The sequence below is a fragment of the Perognathus longimembris genome, chromosome 8 (genome assembly GCF_023159225.1).
Source record: "Perognathus longimembris pacificus isolate PPM17 chromosome 8, ASM2315922v1, whole genome shotgun sequence".
Taxonomy (NCBI): Eukaryota; Metazoa; Chordata; class Mammalia; order Rodentia; family Heteromyidae; genus Perognathus; species Perognathus longimembris.
The window spans coordinates 72,395,422-72,421,436 of record NC_063168.1 but is presented as its reverse complement, the minus strand read 5'-3'; the positions used below and the strand labels follow the sequence as shown (position 1 = coordinate 72,421,436).

At 39.8% G+C, this 26,015-nt stretch overlaps 1 protein-coding gene across 2 annotated transcripts in view; it reads right to left on the bottom strand.

Annotated features, from left to right (window-relative positions):
- Positions 1–5,378: 5,378 nt before the first annotated feature.
- Positions 5,379–26,015, bottom strand: part of Rock2 (Rho associated coiled-coil containing protein kinase 2) — a 100,016-nt gene continuing 79,379 nt past the window's right edge. The window contains exons 21-34 of one of the 2 annotated variants that reach the window (XM_048353408.1): positions 23,751–23,820; positions 22,591–22,694; positions 21,996–22,182; positions 20,918–21,011; positions 20,721–20,815; positions 20,050–20,229; positions 19,734–19,896; positions 17,537–17,607; positions 16,596–16,684; positions 16,100–16,178; positions 13,836–14,097; positions 13,540–13,753; positions 6,717–6,812; positions 5,379–5,494 (exon numbers count right to left, since the gene is read on the bottom strand). In XM_048353408.1, coding sequence (XP_048209365.1) covers positions 6,728–6,812; positions 13,540–13,753; positions 13,836–14,097; positions 16,100–16,178; positions 16,596–16,684; positions 17,537–17,607; positions 19,734–19,896; positions 20,050–20,229; positions 20,721–20,815; positions 20,918–21,011; positions 21,996–22,182; positions 22,591–22,694; positions 23,751–23,820 — 1,693 coding nt within the window. In that variant the 3' untranslated portion in view covers positions 5,379–5,494; positions 6,717–6,727. The remainder of the gene's footprint in view (positions 5,495–6,716; positions 6,813–13,539; positions 13,754–13,835; positions 14,098–16,099; positions 16,179–16,595; positions 16,685–17,536; positions 17,608–19,733; positions 19,897–20,049; positions 20,230–20,720; positions 20,816–20,917; positions 21,012–21,995; positions 22,183–22,590; positions 22,695–23,750; positions 23,821–26,015) is intronic. The other variant, XM_048353409.1, reaches the window with a different exon arrangement.

Genomic DNA, 26,015 nt, shown 5'->3' with positions numbered 1-26,015 from the left:
CGGAAGGGGTGCTGTGGCTCAAAGTGGAAGAGCGCTAGCCTTGAGCTGAGCTGCTCAGGGACAGCACCCAGGCCCAGAGTTCAAGGCTCATGACCCACAACAACAAAAGGAAATAAGTCTCTCTAGCTGGGTAGAGTGGCTCACACCTGTAATCCTAGTTACCCAGTAAGCTGAGATCTGAGGACCAATGTTCGAAGCCAACCCAAGTGAGAAAGTGAGATTTTTATTTTATTTTTTTGCCAGTGCTAGGGCTTGAATTCAGATCTGAGCACTGTCCCTGGCTTCTTTTTGCTCAAGGCTAGCACTCTACAACTTCTGGCTTTTTCTATATATGTGGTGCTGAGGAATTGAACCCAGGGCTTCATGTATACGAGGCGAGCACTCTACCGCTAAGCCATATTCCCAGCCCGAAAGTGAGATTCTTTAATTAGCCACAAAAAAGCTAGAAGTAGAGATATAGTTTGAGTGGTAGAGAACCAGCCTTGAGTGAAAAATCTCAGGGCAAGGCCCAGGCCCTGAGTTCAAGCCCAAGTACCACCACAAAAGTCTTTCCACAGCTAAAAGGAACACTAGTGAAGTGGGATTTTGCAGTCAGCAGTGGAACTGTAATAAGTCAGTAGGGCTCATGCCCTGGGTGTTTGATTTTAGCACAGGAAAACCAGCTTGGCCTTACTGTACATCATAATGCAATCAACATCTGTCCAGGTTACACCAGGTTCAGAGCATAAGTGTAATTGGGTTGAGAGTGTACCCAAGGTCTCTTCACTTCGTGCCTTTAAGAAATCCCTAACCAAAGGTACCACTAGAGGCAGTCTCTACTTAGGAAGAGGAAATTCCAGTAGACTTTCAAGCACAAGTCTATATTTACTTTTTTAAAGGGCTGTACAGCTATACAATTTCTATTACTGGAATTCTGCACAAAATACCAGGCTGAAGTGACTGAAAACTATGGAGTTAAAGGGCATTACGAGGTTCTGCCCGATCAGCTTATTGGGTATCATTATATAATATCATTATATAATGTTTCCTCTGGACCATACCAACTCTTAGCATTCCTCAAAGTGTCCTTCTTTCTGTTATGCAGTAAGTAAATGCTGCTTACTAGAAAATGCTTAATTTCCTATATGAAATAAACTTTAATATCTTCAACTCGGCCTGTTAATTGTTAATCATTTAAGTTGTTAATTGTTGTAGGTGGCAGGGGGCAGATTTTCAAATAAGCCGGTTAATCCTTTTGGGCGTCATTGCCCAAGAGCAGCAGGGCGAGAAAAGCTCAAGCTATACACCCATTATGAGATGATTTCAACTGCAGTCGTCATTAAGAATTCAAGTTAATGTTTTCTCATATGAAATTAGAATCTACTAGCAGAACTACAAATTATGTGACCTTTTTTACCCCAACAATTTTTTTTTTTTTTTTTTTGGTACCAGTCCTGGGGCTTCAACTCAGGGCCTGGGCGCTGTCCCTTGAGCTCCATTTGCTCAAGGCTAGCACTCTACCACTCAAGCCACAGCTCCACTTCTGGCTTTTTGGTAGTTTAGTGGAGATAAAATCTCATAGACTTTCCTGCCTGGGCTGACTTTGAACTGCAATCCTCAGATCTTACCTTCCTGAGAAGCTATGATTACAAGTGTGAGCGACTGGAGCTCAGCTCCAACAAATGTCTTAGGCATACGTTACCAGTACTCAATCACTGCTTGAAGCAACCCCCAAAGAACATGTGAAAGGTTCACTTTCACCTTTGGATGGAATGAATCTGAGTTATTCCACATTCACACACGTGATCATTTAATCCTGCAATGATTGTCACAGATGGACGTGACCTTCACTGTGGCCTGAGCACCGAGGCCCAGCATGAAGACCCCACTCATGACCAAGTTCCAGTGCCCTACAAAGAACCTGCTGTGTCCCAAAGAAACTTCTAGAAAACCACTTATCAACACACTGTATCAGAAACAGAGAGCCTCCTGCCTGCTCTGCCCTCGACCAGATAGAACAAAATGCTTAGGGCTGTGTCCCTTAAATACTCAGGTCAGAGACCGGCCCTGGCTAAATTCTCCTTTGTGCTTTCCCACGAATAAAAAGGACAAGGCACAAGAGCCATAAATCTGGTCTTACGGTGACATCCACCCCACCCTTGCCATCCATCTTAAGATAACACCCGCTTCCGAAGGATGTTGCTTTCTGTGAGTGCGTTCCCGGAATATTTCACAGCAAAGTGTAAGAATGTTTACGTCTTCACTTCATCTATTTTATTTTATAAAAAGCAGGCATAAAATACAATTACATTACTACAAAGATGAAACAAAATTTTTAAAAAATCAAGGGTGTGTGATTTTGTTCAGGGGAACAGCTGATCAAATATGATTATCTAAACCATGCAGTTCATAACTTACTACAATTCCAAACAAAAATCCTATGGGGGGTGGGGTGGGGGAGGGAGGCCCCCGGGCCTGACACCAGCACTGTCACACGCAGCGCTCTTCCTCAAAGTGCTTTAGCCGGGCCGCGGCTCCTCCGCCCACCGGGGCCAGGGGAGCCGGGAGCTCACCCGCCAGGGGAGGAGGCCAGTTCAGTAGCCGTGTCCACAGGGGCGGAGAAACTCAAACGACTGGCTGGCTCTAAGCCGGGCGGAGCACGTGGCTTAAAGCAGACTTAATGTAAGGTGAATGCAGTGTCTGAGTTTCTCTGAGTGACCCTCAGAATCCTGAAAGTTAACGACAGCAGCATAACGTCTTCCGTTGTGATTTGGCAACGTGGGGATCCCTTGCGGAGGATCTGTCCACAGTGAGCTGAGGAAGGCAGCCTCCGGCCGGCCCGCAGACCCCAGCCTGGGCAGGGCAATTCCAGACGCGCTCACCTGTTTCCACTGCTTTGCTGGACAATTTTAAGTTTTCAGATATTTTCTTAAAACTTGTCTCTAGACAGCATTAAAAAACTAATACTTATAAAAACGTATCACACATTAATTTTCAACAGTAATTACCGGCATTAGTTCTCCTACTTCTGTCTTGGTACTCCACAAAACAAAAGTGACAAATACGACCAAGAAAATCCCAGTATTCACTAACTCAGTTCCCAATCGGAGGTATTTATGTTTCTAGGAGAAACCAGGTATTAAGAAAGAAGCAATATTTGGTCTCCTATTTGACTTGGAAGTTTGGGGTGTCAAGGTGAGAGAAACTGGCACAAAGGCGGGTGATGCTACGGGCTGAGCGCGGGGAAGGGGAAGGGCCGGCTCTCCACTGAGCTCAGGAGCGTCTGCTCAGCTCGCCTCCCTGGTTGGAAGGAAGGCCCACCTCACGAATCCTCTCCACGGGAGAGCTCTCCACCTCTCAGGACCAGCACCTGCTGAGCACGGCCCGCGGGGTTTCCTGCACAGGTCCACGCCCAACACAGCTCTCTGCACACACGCGCGCGCGCGCGCACACACACACACACACACACACACACACCATCCAAAATTTAAACTTTTGCTTTCTGTACTCAAATACTTCAATTATTCATGTGTAAACTTGACATTATTTCACCTTAATAAAGTTTATTAAAAATATATATATATAACTCTCCAATTCAGAATAGGCTAGAACCTCCCATAGTGTAACAAAATCTTTATATAAAATATTAATTCAGTCTCCTTTTTAACAACTCTGATGAATGGAAATATTTCTTCTATATATATTCTATATATATATTTTTATTTTTTTAGTCTAGGAAGGAGGAAGGGAAGGGGAGGAGGGAGGGTAGGAAGGAGAGAGGGAGGGAGGAAAAGCTATGACCAAACGAGCTGCAGAACAGTCCTGCTACACAGGAAGTGCTGCAAATCTAGTATTCGTATAGGCAGCAATGAAAGATGCAAATTAACTTTTTTAAAAAATCACAGAATTCAGCTTCAATATATCAGTAGGCCAAGGCTGATCTTTAATTTCCATAATAGTATCTGTAATGAGGATCAAAGTCTTTAAACAGCTCTACACTGACCCTAGAAAGAAGGAATTAAAAAAAACAACTACTTCCTTCACTGAGAAACTGGGATATTTTAATATCATACCCAACTGTGATGTATATAAATGAGACTGTTAGCACATAATTTTTTAAAAAACAAAACTTGATGCTTACCACTGCTGCAGACTGTCATGGTACAAAACATTTTATCTGGGATAATTAGAAATAAATCATCTTAATAGCCTTTTAAAAACAAAAAAGTCAAATTAAGTGCCTCTGAGGCTGCTTCTTCCAAGCTACCAGTTCTCTTAACCCAACACTGAAATATTGCTGTAAGGTTGTGTTTCAGGACCACATTTAAATATTTAAAATATATCTACATATATCTTAGTTTTCCTCATATCTGAGACAATTTCTGAATCAAGAGTGTGAAAATGTAAAAATAGTCACAAACGTATTTGCCAGAAACAAAACCACACCTAGGTTGGCCAGCAAATTCCACGCAAAGCCTTCTGTAGTCAGAGACTACCATTAGCATCTGGAAAGGGGATGATGGACAAAGGCATTACAGAAGTACCAATTCTACCCAGTACTGCTTCTAGGACCAGTACACTGAAAAAAAAATCTGTCATACAATCAAGAGCCTGACACCGATATAACTATTGTGTGTAAAAATAGGGCACTATTTTTTGTCCACAAAGCAAGTTTGCATCCTATGAGCTGGTAAATACTCCTTCCCCCCCCCCCCCCATAAATACAGAAGAGAGTCGAGACTTTGAAAAAAATTAAGGCATTCAAAATGTGTGATGTTGCCTATCATGGAGCACTAGGACACTGATATTAACTTCAAGCTTCCTGTTGCAGTAATTGCTTCGCCATGAACATGCAGCTCTTCTCAGATACGCGTGGGTGAGGACAACCTCCAGGACTATGGCTTTGTACAAGTGCATAGTTGCAACTCAAGAAATGGTATCTGATTAATGCATATAAAAATAAAATGGTAAGTTAAAAAAACCCTCATACAGTATTACAGTCCTGTGTGTTTGTGTGCATTCCACACACACACACACACATACACACACACACATATATACATACATACATACACATACATTACAAATAACACAATATCACGGTCACGTCTTTTTAAGATACAGTCAGTGTCACTGTGGTGGAATCCATCCCAGGTTCTTCTGGGGAAGTGTGCTGGTGAAGTCCTGGTTGAAGCTGAAGGATGGCTTCTGTAACGCTTGCATTTGGCGGTGTAGTGTGAGTGACTGCCAACAGAGCTGAGCGCAGCAAGCTAGAGGAGCTCCCTACCCACCCTCCCTCCACTCACCAGTCCCTGCTGCTCAGAGGCGCCCAGAAAGGCTGTCCATGATGTCTAATTTATATTATAGGAAAAAGGGAACACATATGTGTATGTGTGTTATCAGTCTCTCAGTAAAATATAGCTTTTTAATAAATTTTGGGACATCCTATTTCAGTCTTGTTTTAACTGGAAGAATATGATCACCTTGAACGACTACTTTCACAGAAGACAGTTAGCTGGAAAGAAAGGAAAAATAAAGTTAGCTGTCAGGATGAAATAATTTAAAAGACAGTTAAAATTCTCTAAAAATGCATTCATTCAGATTCTTTAACTACTATCTTCTACATACTCATACCTAATTCCAAATCATGCAGAAACATAATTAATCTAATACTTTTCTTTTAGGCCATGCAACTATGTTCTTTCCCAATACAACAGTGGGCTTTGGAAATTCCAAACTGGCTACAAACGTTATGCATATGCTGTGATGCAGTGAAAGAGGCTACTGGAGTTAAACAATGCCACAGAACAACCTATCTGAGTGGGAGCTGGGTTTGAGGGTAACTGAAAAGGCAGTGGACTCGTGGGGCAGGTTCAGTGTAGCCGTTTGACCCTAAGCCATATTTCTCTCACCTACGAAACAGGAAGAAACATGTTGTTGTTAAAAAAAAAAAAAAAAACCAACAACCCAGTAACACTGAATATAAACATTCCAATATTACATAATTTATATTATGCAACATGCTTCTTAGAACTGATATCACTATTTATACATCTATTGTTTAAAAGGTTTAAAGTCATAGGCTCAACTGTTATTCAATCTCCCTTTGTGATTAGCCAAATGATTTTACATGTTCTAAAACCACAGAGATTTCCACAGCATAGCACCAGCACTCTTCGGCAAAAGTAACATTAGATTCTTGCAAATAACTCAGCACAACACAAGAAAGCCAAATCAGATACTGCTATTCATAGCACTTATCAAATTTAGTAAAGGTTTTATGGCCTCAATTCTTGCAAGCTAGAAATAAGGCAGGAATGAGAAAGGGATAGAGGGAGGAAGAAAACCCATGCTATGTTCACAAACCAGTACAGTTGCAAGAACTTGAAAACACTATAAATTTTACTTTTCCCAATATAGCTTCTTTGGAATGAGTAGAAGGTACCAGAATTAGCTTCTTTTGTTATTTTAACTTTTTTTCAATCCTAAGATTTAAAAAATGAGTTCCAACTACACTGAAAATTTATAGTCCATGAAGAATCTGAACATAGCATTTTACTTTTATATTTGACACTGAAGTTTTAGTTAGAAATAGTTCTGAAAATTTTTAAAATATATACTGTTACAAAAAATGACTACAAAAGTTCAAAACTCATCAAAAATAATCAAAGCCCAAGTGCAAACCACATGCACTACTTGGAAGTACTAAAACAACTCAGTTTTCATTGTTGATTTACCCCATATGTCTTCAGAAATCAAAAACATCGTCATCATCATCACCACCAACATCATCAAATGACCAATCCCAGTCCTTAAATGCCAAATCAAGCAATCTGTAACAGGAGTTTTTGTCAGTTTACACGCTAGCACTCTTTGCAAACCACAGCTCAATGCCATGACCTAGAAATCAAACTTTGAAGGTGCCATGGGCATTTTTACATTCCCTGCGTCAGTAATGATAAAAAGTAAGATAGGAGTATCTAGGAAACCCTTTTTCTTTATAATGTACATGTATTCAGTCACATTGGCCAGGTATGCTTTTCAGAATACCTGAGGACTAAAGACAAGGATAATATTGGGGATACAAAGACGCAATGAGCTTTCTCTTCATCCCAAGTGTAATCACCTAGATTCTCAGTGCAAGGAGCAACTGTCACAACATCGCCTTCATAGAAGTACCTAGATTATCAGATCATGTCTTCCCCTAACAGCACCCAAACCCAAGAAGGGGGAATAAGAGAAGAGTCAATTCCAGCAAGATCTCCTGCCCAGTGAGTAAAACAGCTACATTTACTATATTTAATATAGGAAAACTAGGCACAAAGGAAAAGCTATATACATGAAAACAGCCCTGACAACTTATCTTGGCTACATAAATCACACTTTGTGTTTGGGTACTTGTGATGTTTCTTTCCATTCCAACAAGCCACACATACTTGGGTGATGTACAGAAATCACCTTTATTTTAACTAGAGGCAGCCTTCCACTGTGTGTCACCGGATGCTCAGGAATCACACTTTGTCCAGGACTCATCTGGTCCCGGAAGGCCCACCTCTCCGTGCCAGCACTTCTCTGCAGTGCCCATTCCCAGACTTCAGCCTGCGTTCTCTATACAATTAATTGGACTGAAGTATTTCCAACTTTGTTTTTTACAGTACTGAGGCTTGAACTCAGGTTTGAGCCTTGCCCTTGAAGGCGGGGAGGAGAGGGGGAAAGAGCTGGGAGAAGAAGTGGGAGAGGAAGGGATAGCTGGTGACAGTAAGCTGCTGGACGATTATCTTAAACAAACCACCTTAGACTACTTTCAGAATGTGATCAACACCTGGGAGACTGGGATCAGTGGGCTTTGGGGGTACTTAAGCCGGGTTCCAGGATATTTTAGCATCTCCTGTCTTTCTGAAATCTTTGAATAAGTATCAGTGTCAAAGTCCATTCACGGACTTACCACTGCAACTCACAAGACTTCTCTTAAAACCTCTCCTTTTATCTACTCACCTAATTCTGGTTATTGTGTAGGTTTTTCTCAACTTTAACTGTCATTACTCAGTTCAGGATTTCACTAAGTCTGAACATACCAATCCCTCACTGAAAGATCTGCACAGTGAAACCCAAGTTTGCTAATGAATGGTAGCTGGGCCTTTCCAGCCACGCTCACACCTTCCCCTCGAGTCATGTCATTTCCACTGCTCTCCAACCTCAGCACAACAGTGCGTACAAACACCAAAACCAGTGCTGCTGCATATGACATTCTGCCTTTATCTGTCTTTTCCCTTATTTCTGATTCTTCATGTCTGATGTCCTCTGGCAAAATCTGACACTTTTTCTTTTTTCCTTTTCAATACTGTGTTCATAACTCTATCATAAACATATTTTCCAGAGTACTGTAACTGCTTGTCGATCAATAAAGATATACTGCAAGCCATGACACTGTCAAAAGTGCATCAAAATAAGTGCATTTGAGTCCTACTAGCAGCGAAACATGAGGGTGTCCATTTCTATCTTGCCATTACTAATTTTCATTGTGGTCAGTTTGACAGGTCAACAAAGGCTTCATATTATAGGTGTTTTTTTTTTTTTTTGCATAAATCAGGTTGATGGCCTTTTTATGTTTAACAGCTATTACAACAGAAATGCCCGTATGGGCCTCACTAATTTGTATTTGCATGATGCAATCTTCTTTCTCTCAACAGTTTACAAAGTAAGTGTCTCTTTGACCCCGAGTGCTAGAGACTTGAAAGCAGGATCTTTTGCAGGCCAGGCAAGAACTTTACCATGGAACTATATCCTCAACTCCTGAAAAGTTTTTATATACAAAGATACTATCCATACATACTGCATCTTTCTCACAAGATACAATGTTGATATACTGCAAATACATGGTGTTTTCAATTTTACAGGGCTATAATTCTGGGTCGTCCAACTCTGACGTCCCCGCCCCTTCTGTTTATTGAGCTTGAATTCATGGCCTTGCACTCTTCACTGGGCTTTCAATTGAAGGCTGGTACTTAATCCTTTGAGCCACATACCTAGTCTGGTATCTTCCTTCCTTCCAGTCCTGGGGCTTGAACTCAGGGCCTGAGCACTGTCCCTGGCTTCTTTTTCTCAAGGCTAGCACTCTGGCATAACTTGAGCCACAGCGCCACTTCTGGCTATTTTCTTTCTTTCTTTTTTTCAAATTTTTATTATCAAACTGATATACAGAGAAGTTACAGTTTCATACGTTAGGCACTGGATACATTTCTTGTACTTCTGGCTATTTTCTATATATGTGGTGCTGAGGAATTGAACCTAGGGCTTCATGTATATGAGGCTAGCACTCTTGCTACTAGGTCATATTCCCAGCCCCTCTGGTACATTTCTGTGAGACAGAATCTCATAGATTTGCCTGCCTCCTCTGCTTGGGCCTGGATGTTCAGGTCAAGCTTCTTGAGTCGCTAAGATTACAGATTTGAGCCACCACTGGAACCCAGCTTATGTTCTTTGCAAATTCTCCTCCAATCCAATATCAGATTCATATTCACTCATTTTTTTCTTTATTTCTGATTTGTGATACTTTAAGTTCTATATAACTTTAGTATTTTCCCCTAATAGTGTGTTATTAACCTTCTGTAATTTAGAAAAGGAAAATAAAAGATTAAAAGAAAATTCTGGCAGCTTATTGGAATTAAGAGTCTCACAAAGCCAGGTGCTGGTGGGTCATGCCTGTAATCCTCGCTACTCAGGAGGCTGAGATCTGAGGATTGCCAATCAAAGCCAGCCTGGGCAGGAAAGTCCATGGGACTCTTATCTCTTAACCACCAGAAAACCAGAAGTGGTGCTGAGGCTCAGGTGGTAGAGCGCTAACCTTGAGCAAAAAGGATCAGGAACAGAGCCCATACCCTGAGTTCAAGCCCTACAACAGACAATAAAATAAAATAAAATAAATAAATTAGGAAAATGCCCTTTAGCCACAAAAGCATTTCATAAATTGTATTTTAAAAAAGACCTCTCTAAAACTGTTTTCATCAAAAGTTAGCATTTTACTGACAAGTCTCCTCCTTTTCCAACATAGTATTTCCACTTTAATTCCAAGTTACCAAGATAACAGGAGGGAGAGGTGGACAGAAAGAAGAATTTCCTGCTTTCCCCTTAGGAAATGAGGATTAAAGATGCCTTTAAGTTGCAGGCTCTCAAAGTAAACTGTCTGGAGCTCAGGCTCATGGCTCTGCTGCTCCCTACTGTGTGTGGGGCTGTGCTTTCTGTGCCTTAGTTTCCTCAGAGAGGATCTGAGAATAAGAATCTTAATAAAGCTAAAGCTCTCCTAAAAGGGTCTGGCAGATAATCACTCAAACATGTTAATAACTATGTGCCAGGGGCTCATGCCTAGCTACTCACAAGTCTGAGAGCTGAACATCAAGGTGCAAAGGCAGCCCAGGCAGGAAAAGTCTGTGAGACTTATCACCAATTAACCACCAAAAAGCCAGAAACAGAGCTGTGGCTCAATTGGTAGAGCATTAACCTTGAGGACAAGAACTCGGGGATAGCACCCAGGCCCCAAGCTGAAGCATCAGTACTGGCTCAATAATGAATAGTAATAACATAAAAAATGGAAAAATAATAATAAAGATGTTAAAAATAACCAAAGTGCAAAGTGCTAGGGGCTCAGGCCTGAATCTTAGCTACTCAGGAGGCTGAGATCTTAAGAACTACAGTCCAAAGCCAGAATAAGGACTAGTCTCCATCTACAGAGAGCTGATCTAGAAGCGTGGCTCAGGTGACTGAATAACAGCAATGAGCAAGGAGTGAGCATGAGATCTTGCATTCAAGCCCTAGTACTGGCACAAAAACAAACCAATGAAAGTCATGTTGCAGAGGCATAACTAAATCTAAACTATATTTTAAATATCACCATTGTATGTTAAAAGTTTGGAGTATATTCAATTTTAAAACTTCATAGAACAGGGGCTGGGAATATGGCCTAGTGGCAAGAGTGCTTGCCCTGTATACATGAAGCCCTGGGTTCAATTCCCCAGCACCACATATACAGAAAACAGCCAGAAGTGGCGCCTGTGGCTCAAGTTGGTAGAGTGCTAGCCTTGAGCAAAAAGAAGCCAGGGACAGTGCTCAGGCCCTGAGTCCAAGGCCCAGGACTGGCAAAAAAACAACAACAACAAAAAAAAAAACTTCATAGAACATATATTATGACGTTTCACAAAATTATAAATTACATAGCTTTGATTTTAGATTTAATTGTATGCAGACATTTGAGAGAAAGAAATCTCTATTACTGCTATGACACTTTAAAAACATCAATAAAAATTATTTGAAGAGCAGGACCAGATTAAAAAAAAAATGACAAGAATCACAGGGGAATGTACTTTCTGAACACATAATATCATGCAAACAGAATGTTAGAGAACTGAAAGATGACCTGGTCTGAAAAAACTAATTCAACCTGCCCATGACATAGTAAAACCATTAACTTATATCAAAAGAACTGATGGGTATGTGTTTGTAAATATGTGTCTGTATACACAGAACATGTATGTTTTGCAATACATATTATACTATATGTATTATATATACTTATTTGGTCTTTTTGAAACAAGGTCTTGCTATGCTGGCTTTGAACTCTTAATCCTTCTGCCTCAGCCTCTCAAGTACTGAGATTACCCTTCTGGATCCTTAATCAAAAAAAGTTAACAGGAGCAGAGAATGTGGCTTAGTGGTAGACTGCTTGCCTAGCATGCAAGAGGCCCTGAATTCAATTCCGCCATGCCACATAAACAAAAAAGAAAAGAAAAAAATAACATTGAGAATCTTTTTTGTTTTTTTTTTTTACGTTAACAATGGGGGCTGGGAATATGGCCTAGTGGCAAGTTGCCTCGTATACATGAAGCCCTGGGTTCGATTCCTCAGCACCACATATATAGAAAATGGCCAGAAGTGGCGCTGTGGCTCAAGTGGCAGAGTGCTAGCCTTGAACAAAAAGAAGCCAGGGACAGTGCTCAGGCCCTGAGTCCAAGGCCCAGGACTGGCCCCCCCCCCCCCCAAAAAAAAAAAAAGTTAACAATGCCTATTGTAATGAAGACCAAGACCACTTGAAAAATCAACTATGAGAGGGAATAGCTGATTTTTTTTTTTTTGCCACCACATTTGAAAGCACTAATTATCAAGTGCTATGGTTTGAATGTGTCACTCGAGTTTCCTCGTTGTAAACCTAACCTCGAGTCAGAAGCCAGTGGCATCTGAGAGGTGGGGCCCCCCTGACAGGTGGCCATGGATGGGGAGGTCCTGTTACAAGAGCATGCGCCCTGCCACGCTGACCATCAGTGATGCTTTCTGCCCTGCTAGAAGGCAGCGTGTGGCCCTCACAGGTGGGGGGACGGGGGACGGGACACGGGGGACGGGACTCTGGAGGCTTCCCAGCCCCTTGGAGCTTCAGCTCCACAAGCCTCTATTCTTTGCTAGCCTCCTGTCTGTGGTACTATCAGTTATAGAAGACTTAAAAAGCATTCAAAAAACTTTTATGCATTAACTGTTGTATAATATTAACAACAGAAACTTAATTTTTAGATGGTTTATACAAGGCTTCAAATGGCCTTCAGTGTATTCTTATAGCTTTTTAAAAAAATTACTTAATTACTACCATGTAATCACTATTTTATAATATTTAGTTTTATCATACCTCACTTAAAATAGTCAACATTTTCATTGCTGACACACCAATTCTACCTTTGTCATCCTAAATTATTTCCTTGAGATATTAGTTTCAAGATACTGTGGTTAGAGAAAGATTTCTGACAATACAGCCAATGCACATCATTATTCATATACTGAAGGTCCTGTGTTAGGGAAAAAAAGGATATGCGGAATTAGACACCTGACCTAAAGATATACTTTTTTACTTTAGCTAACCACCAATCCCTCATGTTTGAAGACTAACAATGCCTGTAAATGCAATAGTAGCTTTAGCCAACAGCTACTATGAATGGGCTTCATCAGAATGCTTGTGTGCATAATGATCATCTAAACCTCCTCCATACTCCTAACTCCACCTCTCTCCTAAGGAATGCCCACTTACAGTTAATAGTTGCATTTTAAAACTGCCTATGTTGATCTTTAAGCCACAATGAGCTACCATTTTAAATTTGGAGATACAAATTAACACAGAAGCGGATTTTAATTCTCCCTCCCAATCCCCTTACCATAAAACAACTGCACTATGAGGTGAGTGCACTCACCGGACAGCTCAAGGGCTTCGGGCAATGATGGTGCTTCTCAAAGCACTGCTGTAGTCCATGTCTACTAAAGCCGGAGATCATGACCTCATGCAAAATTTGACACAACCCAACCTTTCCCTACTTTAGCTGAATGTGATAGATACCTTTGGGTGATTTATAAAATACATCTGTACTACTTTCATCCACATTAGATATGCGCACTCAATTTAAGGTATTTGTTACAACACAGCTCTTTATAGTACCAACCAAAGAAAAACTGCAATTAGGAAAGTTTATAGTTTGAATAGAAAAACTGAAATGAAGAAAAGAATTTTTTATCCTATTTTTTATTTATTACCTTGGTTTGTTTGGGGCAAGCTGTCGACTTGGCCGTCTGATAGACTGATTCTGCTGTATCTTCATTGAGGTTCTAGGAGATGATCGTGCAAAAGGGTCTGGAGCTGGGGGCTTTTTAGGTATTTTTTTCACCAAACGACTAACCCACTTCTGCTGCTCTTCTGTAGAATTTGCTAATAACAATAGATTCTTTGCCGTTGATATATCATAATACACTGTAAAAAAATTTTGAATAAATTTATGCACTTAAAGTGACCTGAACACAAATATTAATGAGCAAGTAACTTTCCTATTTACCTTTGCATGGTGCTATAATCTCCTCCTTTTTATCCATGTGGTCTTTATGACACTTAATGTGGCAGCGACGGCACTCTAGAGCAGGAGGCGGCTTAAACATGTGCCACAGAGGTTTCATACAAGCCTCACAGTTGGTTGGGAAATGGTAAAGCGTAGGAATAAATTCATGTCCTTTGTGGCAAATATAGTTAGATTTTTCTCCCACAGGCTCCACTGGAAATTCTTGTTCCTTCTTACTTTCTCCTTCATTGGCATACAGAATCTATCAATACCAAAAAATATCAAAGTTATTTTTATGTAGTGAAATCAAATGTAGTGTAAAATAACATTAGCTTATCCTAAATAGGTTTGCTTGCCTAGTCACGAGCTTGGGTGAGCTGAGGGCACAGTTCGGTGGAAGACCACTTGTCTAGAATGCACAAGGTCCCAAGTCTGAGCCCAAGGGAGAAATATCATCATATAGTCCTTTTGCTTCACATTTCAAAGAAATAAATGTGTGATGGTGGCTCATGCCTGTACGCAGGAGGCTGAGATCTGAGAATCACAGCTCGAAGCCAGCCAGGACTAGGAGACTCATGGTATTCTTAACCACCAAAAAGCTGAGCTGTGGGCTCAGGCGGAAGGGTGCTAGCTCTGAGCAAAAAAGCTCAGGGACAGTGCCCGGGCCCCGAGTTCAAGCCTTGGGACAGGGATGGACAGACGGACACACACACACACGGACACACATGGGGACACACACACACACACACACACACACACACACACACTCTAGCCAAATGCTACCTCTTTATTTTCTCTGTAATATCTTATGTTTTAGCATATCATAATAGGCCAGCAAAAGATGAAACTCTTCCTAAGTGTTTCTTTTTTCCTCCTCTAGGAAGGGATTATTCAAACTAATCACCTGGGGGCTGGCGGTAGAGTTCAGTGGTGGGTTGAGTAGTGGTTTACTCCCCAGCAGTCCTTGAACCCCAACAACAACACAAACAACAAAAAGCAATAGAGAAATATAGCAATTACATTAATTGGTGCTTTGTACTGTTTTTTACGGAGAAAAGATTTATTACAGCTCATAGTTTCAGTCCATTATGGTGGGAAGGCATGACAGAGCAGCTGATAATGTGTTGGCTAGGGAGGGAGGAAGGAAGGGGGGGGGTGGGAGGGAGGCCAGGAGGGGGGGAAGAGAGGGAGAAAGAAAGGAGAGGAGGGGGAAGAGGGAGGGGAGGGGAGAACAGGTCCAACACAAGATCTAGTCTCCAGGACACACCTCCAGTGACATGCTTCCTCCAGTTAGGGCCCAACCTTTCCTTAACCTCCCCAAACCAACAACAAACAATATAAATAAATAAGAAATGACAACCCCCATCCCCCCACCCAGCTCATGTGCTCAAGTTTAAGTATCCAGTTGGTGGAACTATTTTGAGAGGTTCTAGAAAGCTTAGGGGAGTTTAACACAAAACCTGATGATACACACAGAGCTTCATTTTAAAAGATGTGTGTGAAAAAACAGGCACTGATGGCTCACACCTGTAATCCTAGCTACCTGAGAGGCTGAGATTTTAGGATCACAGTTCGAAGCCAGCCTGGGCAGGAAAGGCCAGAAGACTCTTATCTCCAATTAAGCACCTGAAGAATGCCAGAAGTAATATTGTGGCTCCGGTGATAGAGACAGCACCTGAATTCAAGCTCCAGGACAGGCGTAGGCGTGTGCGCGTGCACACGCACGCGCACACACAAAAAGGTGTATGGAGACTTGATAGAGGAAAAAGGATGAGTAATCTTATCGCCTCCCCCCACCTCAATATCATAAGCTCCCAGAAAACAAGAAGACAAACTGCCCTCCCTACACACACACACACACACACACACACACACACACACACACACACACACACACACACACACACACACAGAGTGTTTCAGGCACAGTGGTTTTTGCCAAGAAAGAACTCACTATTGGTTTGGATAATTTTAAAACATGAGCATTACACATGTTAAAAAAAAATCACCACCAACTTTGAGCAAAAAGACAACAAAGATCAGAAAGACAACATGACCATGGTATGGGCTTAACAAGTAAGAAATTACAGAAAGATGCATATGTCCCCAGATGGAATAAGCACTGAAGTCGCAGAAGAACAAATTATCTTTAAATGGGCTGAACTAGAAAGGCAATCTGAAGAGAGCCAACAGGAAAGGAATGGGATTGTGCCATGGCACTTGACAACATCCAAGGATGAAAAACAGAAGGAAACAATGTTTACCTGGAAGATCCTGGGGATTTCTTTAGCATCTGCTCTATATACATCTGTCTGGGTAACTGGCCGGACATGAAAGAGCTTGCTATATTAATAAAAGAACAAAATATTATCCAAGGATCATAACAACTTGAGTTAATCCTATTTTTATATCAGAAGTACACACTGACTACTTTGGCCCATGTTAGAAGCTCACATAATATCTTGTAATGCAAACATTACTTAAGATTTTTACATATTTCTAGTAAGTCACATTTTCTACTACTATCAGAAAGCAGTGAATTAAAGACCCACGAGATGAAGACGTTTTGGGTACTGTCCGACTTCCATCACATTAAGGAGATCACAGGATGGAGCACTGGACAACAGGTTCTAGACTATGAGTTCTTAATGACCAACAACACATGGACTAACTGCACAGAAAATGGCAGCTCCTCTCTTATCAGAATTTAAAAAGACAAGAAAAGGTTAAGAGTCTAAATATTCTAGTAAAAGCACTTACTCTATATCTAAAACCATGTAAGGATTAGATTGCTCTTTATCTTGTTCACTGTCATAGAAAAGAATCTTCTTACTGCTTACAATCACATACTGTTAAAAAGATGAGAGGAAAGAATCAATCATTTAATAGTTACTATATGCCATATCTACTGATTTTTCTTTTATTAGAAATCCATGCTAACAATAAATATTTAGATTAAGTAACTAAAAAGCACTAGTATAGCTATAGGAAAGTAACAATATTTGTATATTGATCTATTACCTATTTTTTGTTTGTGGATACTTTAAATAATCAAACAGGAGAAGGAAAGTGAAGTCAAATGTGTCTTTGGACTAATTTGACTTCTGGATACAATAAATAGTATTAGTATCCTTACCAAAAAATGTACATTATAACATTAAAAGCACTACTGTCAACACACTGTCACAGCCTTTTATGTGCCTAACTCTAAAACACATATCATTATTAACAACACATAAAAAAAAAGATTCTTTTTCACACAGTAAAATTATATCCACCCAAATCAGAGTAAGATTTATTTATATATCTAAAATTGTAGATACGTATGTTCTGCAACTCCAAAGTTGAAATAGCTGGAGTTAAACCACAAGAAAAAGGAAAGAAGTTAAGAGATAAGAGAAAATGGGAAAGAAAGAGAGAAGACAACAGAGAGAGGGAAAACCATATTTAAAAAGATCAATTACGAGGCTGGGAATGTGGCTTAGCGGTAGAGTGCTTGCCTTGCATGCATGAAGCCCTGAGTTCGATTCCTCAGCATCACATAAACAGAAAAGGCTGGAAGTGGCACTATAGCTCAAGAGGTAGAGTGTGGGCCTTGAGCAAAAAGAAGCCAGGGACAGTGCTCAGGCCCTGAATCCAAGAGCCAAGACTGGCAAAAAAAAAAAAAAAAAAAAAGAAAAAGAAAAGAAAAGATCATTTACCTTTTTAACCCATCCAAATTTCTTAGTGTTATTTCTCACAGGTAAAGACAGCCATCCTTCTAATCTTGATTCTATAAACAAGCATAGATAAATAAATAAATAAATATAATGATTCACCTTAGACAATGAGGAATAAAATTTTAATGTAAAATTCACAAAACCAATCCAACTCATTCTTCACTATTTGTCACCATATGTTCTCTAGAACACAACAATAATGCAGGATCAGTAGAAGCAAGTTAAACAAAACAAAATCCAGGTATATCACACTGGAAATAAATAAGCTGTATTATAAAGTCAAATGTCCTATTGGATAAACTCATGCACTGGCAAAAGAAAAGTTGCAAAATAACAAAAAAGGTGCAGAATAACAGAAATTCTATTTTCACTGGTATTATCTGCTCTGGAATCTTTTACTTTTTCCGCTTACAGATATAACATAAATTTTTAAGAAGAAAATACTTTAAATAATTGTGTTTACGGACTTTCAGAATGGCTAAGCTAAAAATGAAATAAAAAATGGTGTAAATTAATGTCCAAACCTGTATAACAACCAACAATATAAACAAGATGTTTCTGAACTCCAAAATACCAAAAATTGGCAAAACTCTAGCTCTATAAAGAAAAATATCTAAATCTTTATACTTTGTTTTAATATACTTGCATAGTGTCTTTTAATGAAATAAGCAGTGAAACGGCATTTTGTAGGGTTATTATTTTTAAATCTTGTGTGTGTATGCCAGTCCTGGGCTTGAACTCAGGGCCTGGGCACTGTCCCTGGGCTTCCTTTTGCTCAAGGCTAGCACCCTACCATTTGAGCCACAGCACCAGTTCTGGCTTTTTGTCTTTATTTGGTATTGAGGAATCAAACCCAGGGCTTCATGAATGCTAGGAAGTACTCTACCACTAAGCCACAATCCTAGCCCCTGGTTATTAATTATTTACCACCTATTTATGCCAAATGTACTAAGTACTTCACATAAGTTTTCTACAACACCACACAACAGGAATTATATCCCTAATTTAGGGAGGAAACCAAAGTTGAGAGAAATGCCATAGAGATGTCTTTCTCATTTAAAAAGAAACTCTGAGTTTCTTCATTGCAGCCACCAAGTCTGTTCAGGCTAAGAATTGTTTCATATCCTTCTTTGAGGTCTAATACATCATGTGCAACTGGTAAATATAAAATGAAACCTAACCATATTCTCTGAAAGCAGTCTATATGGTTTTTTCCATCACTTTATTCGAAAATTCAAACAGAATGTCCTGTTTAGAAATGGATGACACAGGTTAGGGGAGAGCACCCAAATGGCAGTGTTTCCTACCAACTTTGAGGCTTTGGGCCCAATCCCCAGTAGAGCCAAAAAAAAAAAGGAAGAAAGAAGGAAAGAAGAGAGAAGAGAGGGAAGGAGAAATGGAGAAGGAGGGAGGGAGGGAGGATTAAGAGCATACATTTGTAAGTGACGATGCATTATTCCATTTCTTGTAAGTTAGCAAAATAAATGGCCTACCAATTACAGCAGCAGTGCCATAAGAAAATTGTTTTTTTATGTAGCAATATATTTCTAATGAGTTAAAAATAATCAGTCTACATCAACATGTCAGGGTTAGTATTAGTTACTGTAAAAAAAAAATCAGAAGGACTGAAATTAAAGGTAGTGAGGAAAACTGCAAAGACAGAGAGCTTTTGAGGATATCACCTGTACCATTAGGTTCCGGAGGAATGGGTAAGTAAGACAGAGATTCTTCTTCTGAGTCAGAGTCAGAGTGAAGGAGCATGTGAGAACTGGAAGGCTTAGTGGCAATATTGAGAGAAGTAGAAGAGCGTCGGTAGGTGAATGACAGGGATTCCATAGTGTGTGACTGAGTAATATGAACTTAACACCCAACATACAGGGAAGTAAGATGAAGAGAGAAAATAAAACAAAAGCTTAAAAAGAAAGTGACTATATAACATACAATGAGTTAAGTTATATAACATACTTGGAGTTTTGTTTGCATTATTAATGTAAAGTATTGTCAAAAATCAATGAATAACTTAAGTCTAACATCTTATTTGAATGACCAACTCAAAAGAGTAGGATTTCCTTTAGAGACAGGACATTTTTTTTTTCCCTCAAGAGCAGCCAAGTGCAAAAGTGAGGACTATCACCTGATGTACACTTAAGACAAACATCGGGACTGGAAGAATCTGTACCTGGAAACCCATCATCGGCATCCGCATCTCCTGGCCCACTGCCGGTACTGGCGCTGTCCAAGTGCAAGGCCTGGAGCTGTGAGCGCAGCTGCTCAATGTCACTGTCCTTAGAGTCCAGCGTCATCTGCAGCTCAATTCGAATCTGGCTCTCTTCAGCTATTTGCTATGAAAAATTAAATCAAATTGACTCATTTCAGTAATTAGTAGAAATGTCCTGATACCAAATAACCACAGATATGAAAACAATCCCATTTCTTCAATTACAAAAATAAAAAATAATTTTTTAAAAAAGCTTGGGTTCCAAAAGAATTCTTACAGCCTGCATTTCATTTAGTTCTTTCTGATATTTGATCATCTGCTGGGTCAGTTTTTCACGTTCAGACTTAAGCTCCATATGTAGCTTTCTATTCTCCTTCTCTTTTCTTCGTACATCTGTGTCGCTGCCACGCTTGACGGGCTCTTTCCGATTCATGATTTCAGCCAATTTATTCACAGCCTTAAAAATGTAAAAATAAGTATAAGTAAAATTGTGTTGATGGTTTCTCAGTAACTCACTAACTACAAGTTATGGAATCATGACTAATGTTCTTCTGATATACACAGCTAAGAAACTTTTTTTTTTTTGCCAGTCCTGGGGCTTAGGCTCAGGGCTTGAGTACTGTCCCCAGCTTCTTTTTGCTCAAGGCCAGCACTCTGCCACTTGAGCCTTTTCCCTGTTTTTGTGGTGCTGAGTAGTCAAACCCAGGACTTCGTGCATGGCATTCTACCGCTAAGCCACATTCCCAGCCCCTACAAATAAAACTTTGTACATTATTTTAAATAATACACTTCCTTCTCCATTCTGTAACTCTTAGTTTTTCGTTTTCATCATTTCCCAATGATAATTCTGAAAACTGCCCACACACTGACAGTCAGTGAGCTCTGCTCCGATGTGTAGTGCTAGAAGTACAGCAGACAGAGGAAAGCATATGAGCTGAAGCGACATGCCTGTGTCTTGAGCGTCCTCTCTGTCAACAGCTGCTTCTCAAACTGTGCTTTAATGGCTGCAGCACTTATCTCCTCATCTTTCAGCCGTGATAGTTCTGAAACACATAGGAATGCAAAATACAAACACCATATTGATACTACAGGAAGTGGCAGGCACTGGGGAAATGAAAAATAAACTTGTCTTTGTTAATACATACGCTCTTGGGCATCTTTCAATTTGTTGTTTAATTCTTCTTTCTCATTTGCAAGATTAGCAACATCACTAGTTAGTGTCCTATTTGTTTCTTCAAGCTAAGAAATGAAAGTGAAGAAAATTATATCCCAACTTACCAAAATAAAGTCATAAAACAGTAATGGAAACAGAAGAATACTAGCATGCTGGCAAGTCTCATTTTCTAAGTCTGCCATCTCGACACTTCTTCCCCTGCGCTCCCTGACCCACTCTGCCCCTCATGGAAATCCTGCTCACCACAACACTCTGCATATGTACTCCTGGAAGCCAAAAATGTGCCCTTCGCTAACAAATCCTTAACCATTTTCTTAAAGAATGAAAAAACTACTGAGTGAATTGATAAAAAAAAAAAAAGAGCCACAAAGCCCTTTATTCCCCCCACACATAATAAATTTGAAAACTGAAGAATGTTTTTCAGAGCATTAGTTTAAAATGGGAGATAAAAATTATACAAAGAGGCCAGGCACTGGTGGCCCATGCCTGTAATCCTATCTACTCAGGAGGCTGAGATCTGAGCATCACCATTCAAAGACAGCCTGGACAGGAAAGCTCATGAGACTCTTATTTTTATTAGGCATTAGAAAAGCTGGAAGCTATGCAGGCTCAAAGTAGTAGAATGCTAGCCTTAAGCAAAAGAGCTGAGGGAAAGCAGCCCAGGACCTGAGTTCAAGCCCTATAACCAAAAAACAAACTAAAAAAACCCACATACCAAATCCCTGTTCCTTCCCGACCCATGGATGGTATGCTGTCACTTTCACCACATATTAAGTTTTGCCAGCACACAAATTTCTGGCTATTCTTAATTTCCAATGAGCCGGATCAGATTACTTTTTAATAGATCGGCATAATTGATAGTGTAAACCCAACTACTTGGTATTATTTTTGCAGGGGGGGGGGGGAGATTAAGACTTTGAGTTAAAAATCTGGTAGTCAGCACAAATTTTCATTCAAATGTATTCATATGACAAATATTTCATATGACAAATGTATATATGATACAGAAATTTAATTATAATCCAAAAAGTACCAAGAATTTTACTTACAGATGCAATAGTAGCATCTTTTTCAGTAAGTTCTTGTTTATGTCGAGCCATCATCTCTTTGATCTCTAGTTCTTTCATGATTTTCTCTTTTTCCAAATCAGAATACTGTTCTTCAGCAATTGAACGAGCCAGCTGCTCAGAATCTGCTTTGGTCAAGGTGATCTCCAGCTGGGCAGCCAAGGAGTCCCTGGATTTTAGAAAAACAACGTGTAAAACAATAAAAGAATTTTTTCGTGATGAAGACTGAACATGCATGCTAAACGTGCATACTCTACCACTGAGTAAGTCCCCAGTCCCGTTAAAGATATACTGTTTTCATATGCAATTTTTGCTACGCATAAGTTTTTATCAGAATGATGGAAGGCATGATATTAATCAAGAGGCATTGTACTTCATATATAAATTCATTTGTTAAATTGAAATTTCTTTGTATAGTGTAACTTCTTTAAAATAATAATAAATTTCTTTGAGCTCGAAACAAATAAGAATTTTTGTCTCCTTGACTCCATCAATGCATTGATGCTTTATAAACAGCAGGCCCTGTTCTAGATGCTAGGCATGTGCCTATGAAGACAGGACAGCAGCTTGTCCTTACCTTTCATCCTGTAATTCCTGCTTCTTCTGCTGTAACTCTTTACACAATTTAGTCTTTTCTTCACTTTCTTCCTTAAGTTCTCTAACTTGTGTTTTATAGAGGGTCTAAAAAGGAAAATACAACAGGAATCTTCATCAGTATAATCAAGAACATTAACAGCAAATAAATAGTTGAGTGGACTTTCTTATTTTTCAGTCATCCACTGATAATAAAAGTTCAGCTAGCAGTTTGCAGGATAGCTTGGTGGTAGACTGCATGCTTAGCATGCATGAAACCCTAGGTTTAGTCCCTAGCACACCCTACCCTAAAAAAGTCAGCTACAAATGTAAAGGCATAAGTTTGGGTATTATAGTAATACTTCTCATTTTTTTAAAAAAATAGCATCATTGGTAGAAGGATAAAGAGGCAAAAAAATACATTATTAGCAAAAACAACAACAACCATTTTGTTGGTCTGGGAATGTGGCTTAGTGGTAGAGTGCTTGCCTAGCATGCATGAAGCCCTGGGTTCAATTCCTCAGCACCACATAAACAGAAAAAGCTGGAAGTAGGGCTGTGACTCAAGTGGTAGAATACTTCCCTTAGCACAGAGAAACTGAGGTACAGCTCAGGCTCTGAGTTCAAGCCCCAATACTGGCACACATACAAAAAAAAATTGTTGACTTATATGAATGGAAAAGAGGTGATAGTATCTACTTCATTTTTAAAAACTGATCTCAAAGAGGTCTGTCAAAATGACACTTTTATTTCTTTGCATTATGAAAATATTTTTCCTCAAAGAGCAATGCTTTTAAGCCAACTTTGAAGATATGGTACTGTGTGCGCATAAAGTTATGTTTCTAGAGATGGTAATTTTTGTTCTGAGATGGTATCTTGTAACATGGCTTAGGCTGGTCTCATAGGCTCAAGTGATTCTTTCACCTTTGACTACAGGTGTGTATCACTATGCCTGGCTAATATAGGCACTTTACCGTTTAAGCCATGGTTCCACCCCACACAGTACTTTTATTATGAGTTATATGATACAAAATGTCCCATACAAAACATTCTAGTGTTTACTATAAAAATCTATTTAAAGACAGTCATCCTCTTAGTTATGCAGAAAGAATTTTTTAAATTCCAAAAAATAGCAATTTCCAAATTAATGTGCATGAAACTTACTGAGAAATACTGCTCTGCTTCAAGTTGATCTTGGAGCTCTTTCATTTGCCCATCTGCATCCTGGCGTTCTCTATGAAGACAATGAGTTGAGAAAGTGTTGTGATCAATCACTGTAGCAAGACAGCTTGGGGAACACTTGGGGCTTTTTCAAAAAATCTATGAGGTCAAATCATTCTCATGTTGATATTACAAAGTATATCTCTGCTTTTTAAAACTGTCAGTCCTAGCCAGGAACTAGCCAGGAGCCAGTGCCTCATACCTGTAATCCTATCTATTCAGGAGGCTGAAATCTAAGAATCACAGTTGAAGGCAGCTCCAGCAGGAAACGCTCATCTCCAATTAACTACCAAAAATTCCCCAAAAGACAAAAGACAGAAGTGGAGCTGTGGCACAAGTGGTAGGGTGCTAGCCTGTAGCAAAAGAAGCTCTGGAACATTGCCGAGGCCAAGTTCAAACCCCAGGACCAGGAAAATAAATAAAACAACAACAAAAAATGGTCACTCCTTCACTAGTGCATATGGACTTTTTCCTCAGGTTCTCTGACATATGTAATGAATAAACTAATGAAATGTGTATTTTTAATTTTCCTCAATCAAACAACAATCACTAAAAGCTCTAAAATCCTCAATGACTTTCAAGAGTATAAAAACGTTCTAAGACCAAACAGTGTAATATTAAACCAACAAGACTGATTACACATTCCTGTACCTATGCTGTGATCAGTTCCATATGCCAACCATGGTATGCAGAGTATTTGAAAATTGGTTCTCGGGGTGAGTGAAGAAGCGGCTTGGTGGGGCCTGAGGGAGACTAGGAGCCCTGCTTTGCATCTAAATCAGAAGAGATTCAGATTTCTATAATCTGTAAAACTTTACTGAACTGTAAGTTTTTTTTGTTTGTTGGGGTTTTCTTTTGCCAGTCCTGGGGCTTGGACTCAGGGCCTGAGCACTGTCCCTGGCTTCTTTTTGCTCAAGGTTAGCACTTGACCCCTTGAGCCACAGCGGCACTTCTGGCTTTTTCTATATATGTGGTGCTGAGGAATCAAACCCAGGGCTTCATGCATGCTAGGCAAGCACTCCACCACTAAGCGACCTTCCCAGCCCTGAACTATAAATTTATAATGCATGCTTTTCTCTGTATATTTCTGAACCAGTAATTAAAAATAAAATGAGTCTAACAACAAAAAAATAGTTGAAATGCTGTTTAAGGCTTATTTTAAAAAGCATAAAAATTATATTTATCTCAAGTCAAGCTAAGGTTCGTTATCAAGTTGGAAAACACAACGTCTAGTATATAAGTAAAAAAAAAAAAAAAGGTAAAAAGAAGAGAGCTGGAAGCTGGTGGCTTATGCCTATAGTGACTCAAGGGGCTGAGACCTGAGGATTGAGGTTCACACCTATCCCAGGCAGGAAAATCTTTGAGACTCTTGTCTCCAATTAACACCAGAAAACTGAAAATGGAGCTCAAAGTGGTAGAACACAAACCCTAAGTTCCAGCCCCATGATGAACCAAAAAAAAAAAGACATACCAAAAACTCAATCCTACATATAACTGCATAACAAACTAAGCCATATAACCCCCTGGAGAAAGGAATATAGCTATATTCATAAAAGGAAACAACATGTCCTGCCTTAAAAAAAAAAAATGTAGTATTAGCCCAGCCCCAGTGGGCTACTTATACCTGTAATCCTAGCCACTCAGGAGGCTGAGATCTGAGGATTGTAGTTTGAAGTCAGCCGGATTAGGAACCTCAGTGAGACTCTCATCTCCAAATATATCTCCCTCAAAAAAGCTGTAAGTGACACTGTGGCTTAAGTGGTAGAGCACTTGCCTTGAGCAAAAAGAAGCTCAGAGATAGTGCCCAAGACCAGAGTTCAAGCTCCAGGAAAGAAAGAAAGGAAGGAAGGGAGGGAGGGAGGGAGGAAGGGAGGGAGGGAGGGAGGGAGGAAGGAAGGAAGGAAAGAAAGAAAAAGGAAGAGAGAGAGGAAGGAAGGAAGGAAGGAAGGAAGGAAGGAAGGAAGGAAGGAAGGAAGGAAGGAAGGAAGGAAGGAAGGAAGGAAGGAAGGAAGGAGAGAGAGAGAAAGAAAGAAAGAGAGAGAAGAGAGAGAAAGAGTAAGAGAGAAAGAAAGAAAGAAAGAAAGAAAGAAAGAAAGAAAGAAAGAAAGAAAGAAAGAAAGAAAGAAAGAAAGAGAGAGAGAAAGAAAGAAAGAAAGAAAAGTTAGTTCTGGGTATTTTACAGGTAAGAAAATACTTGCATATTTAAAG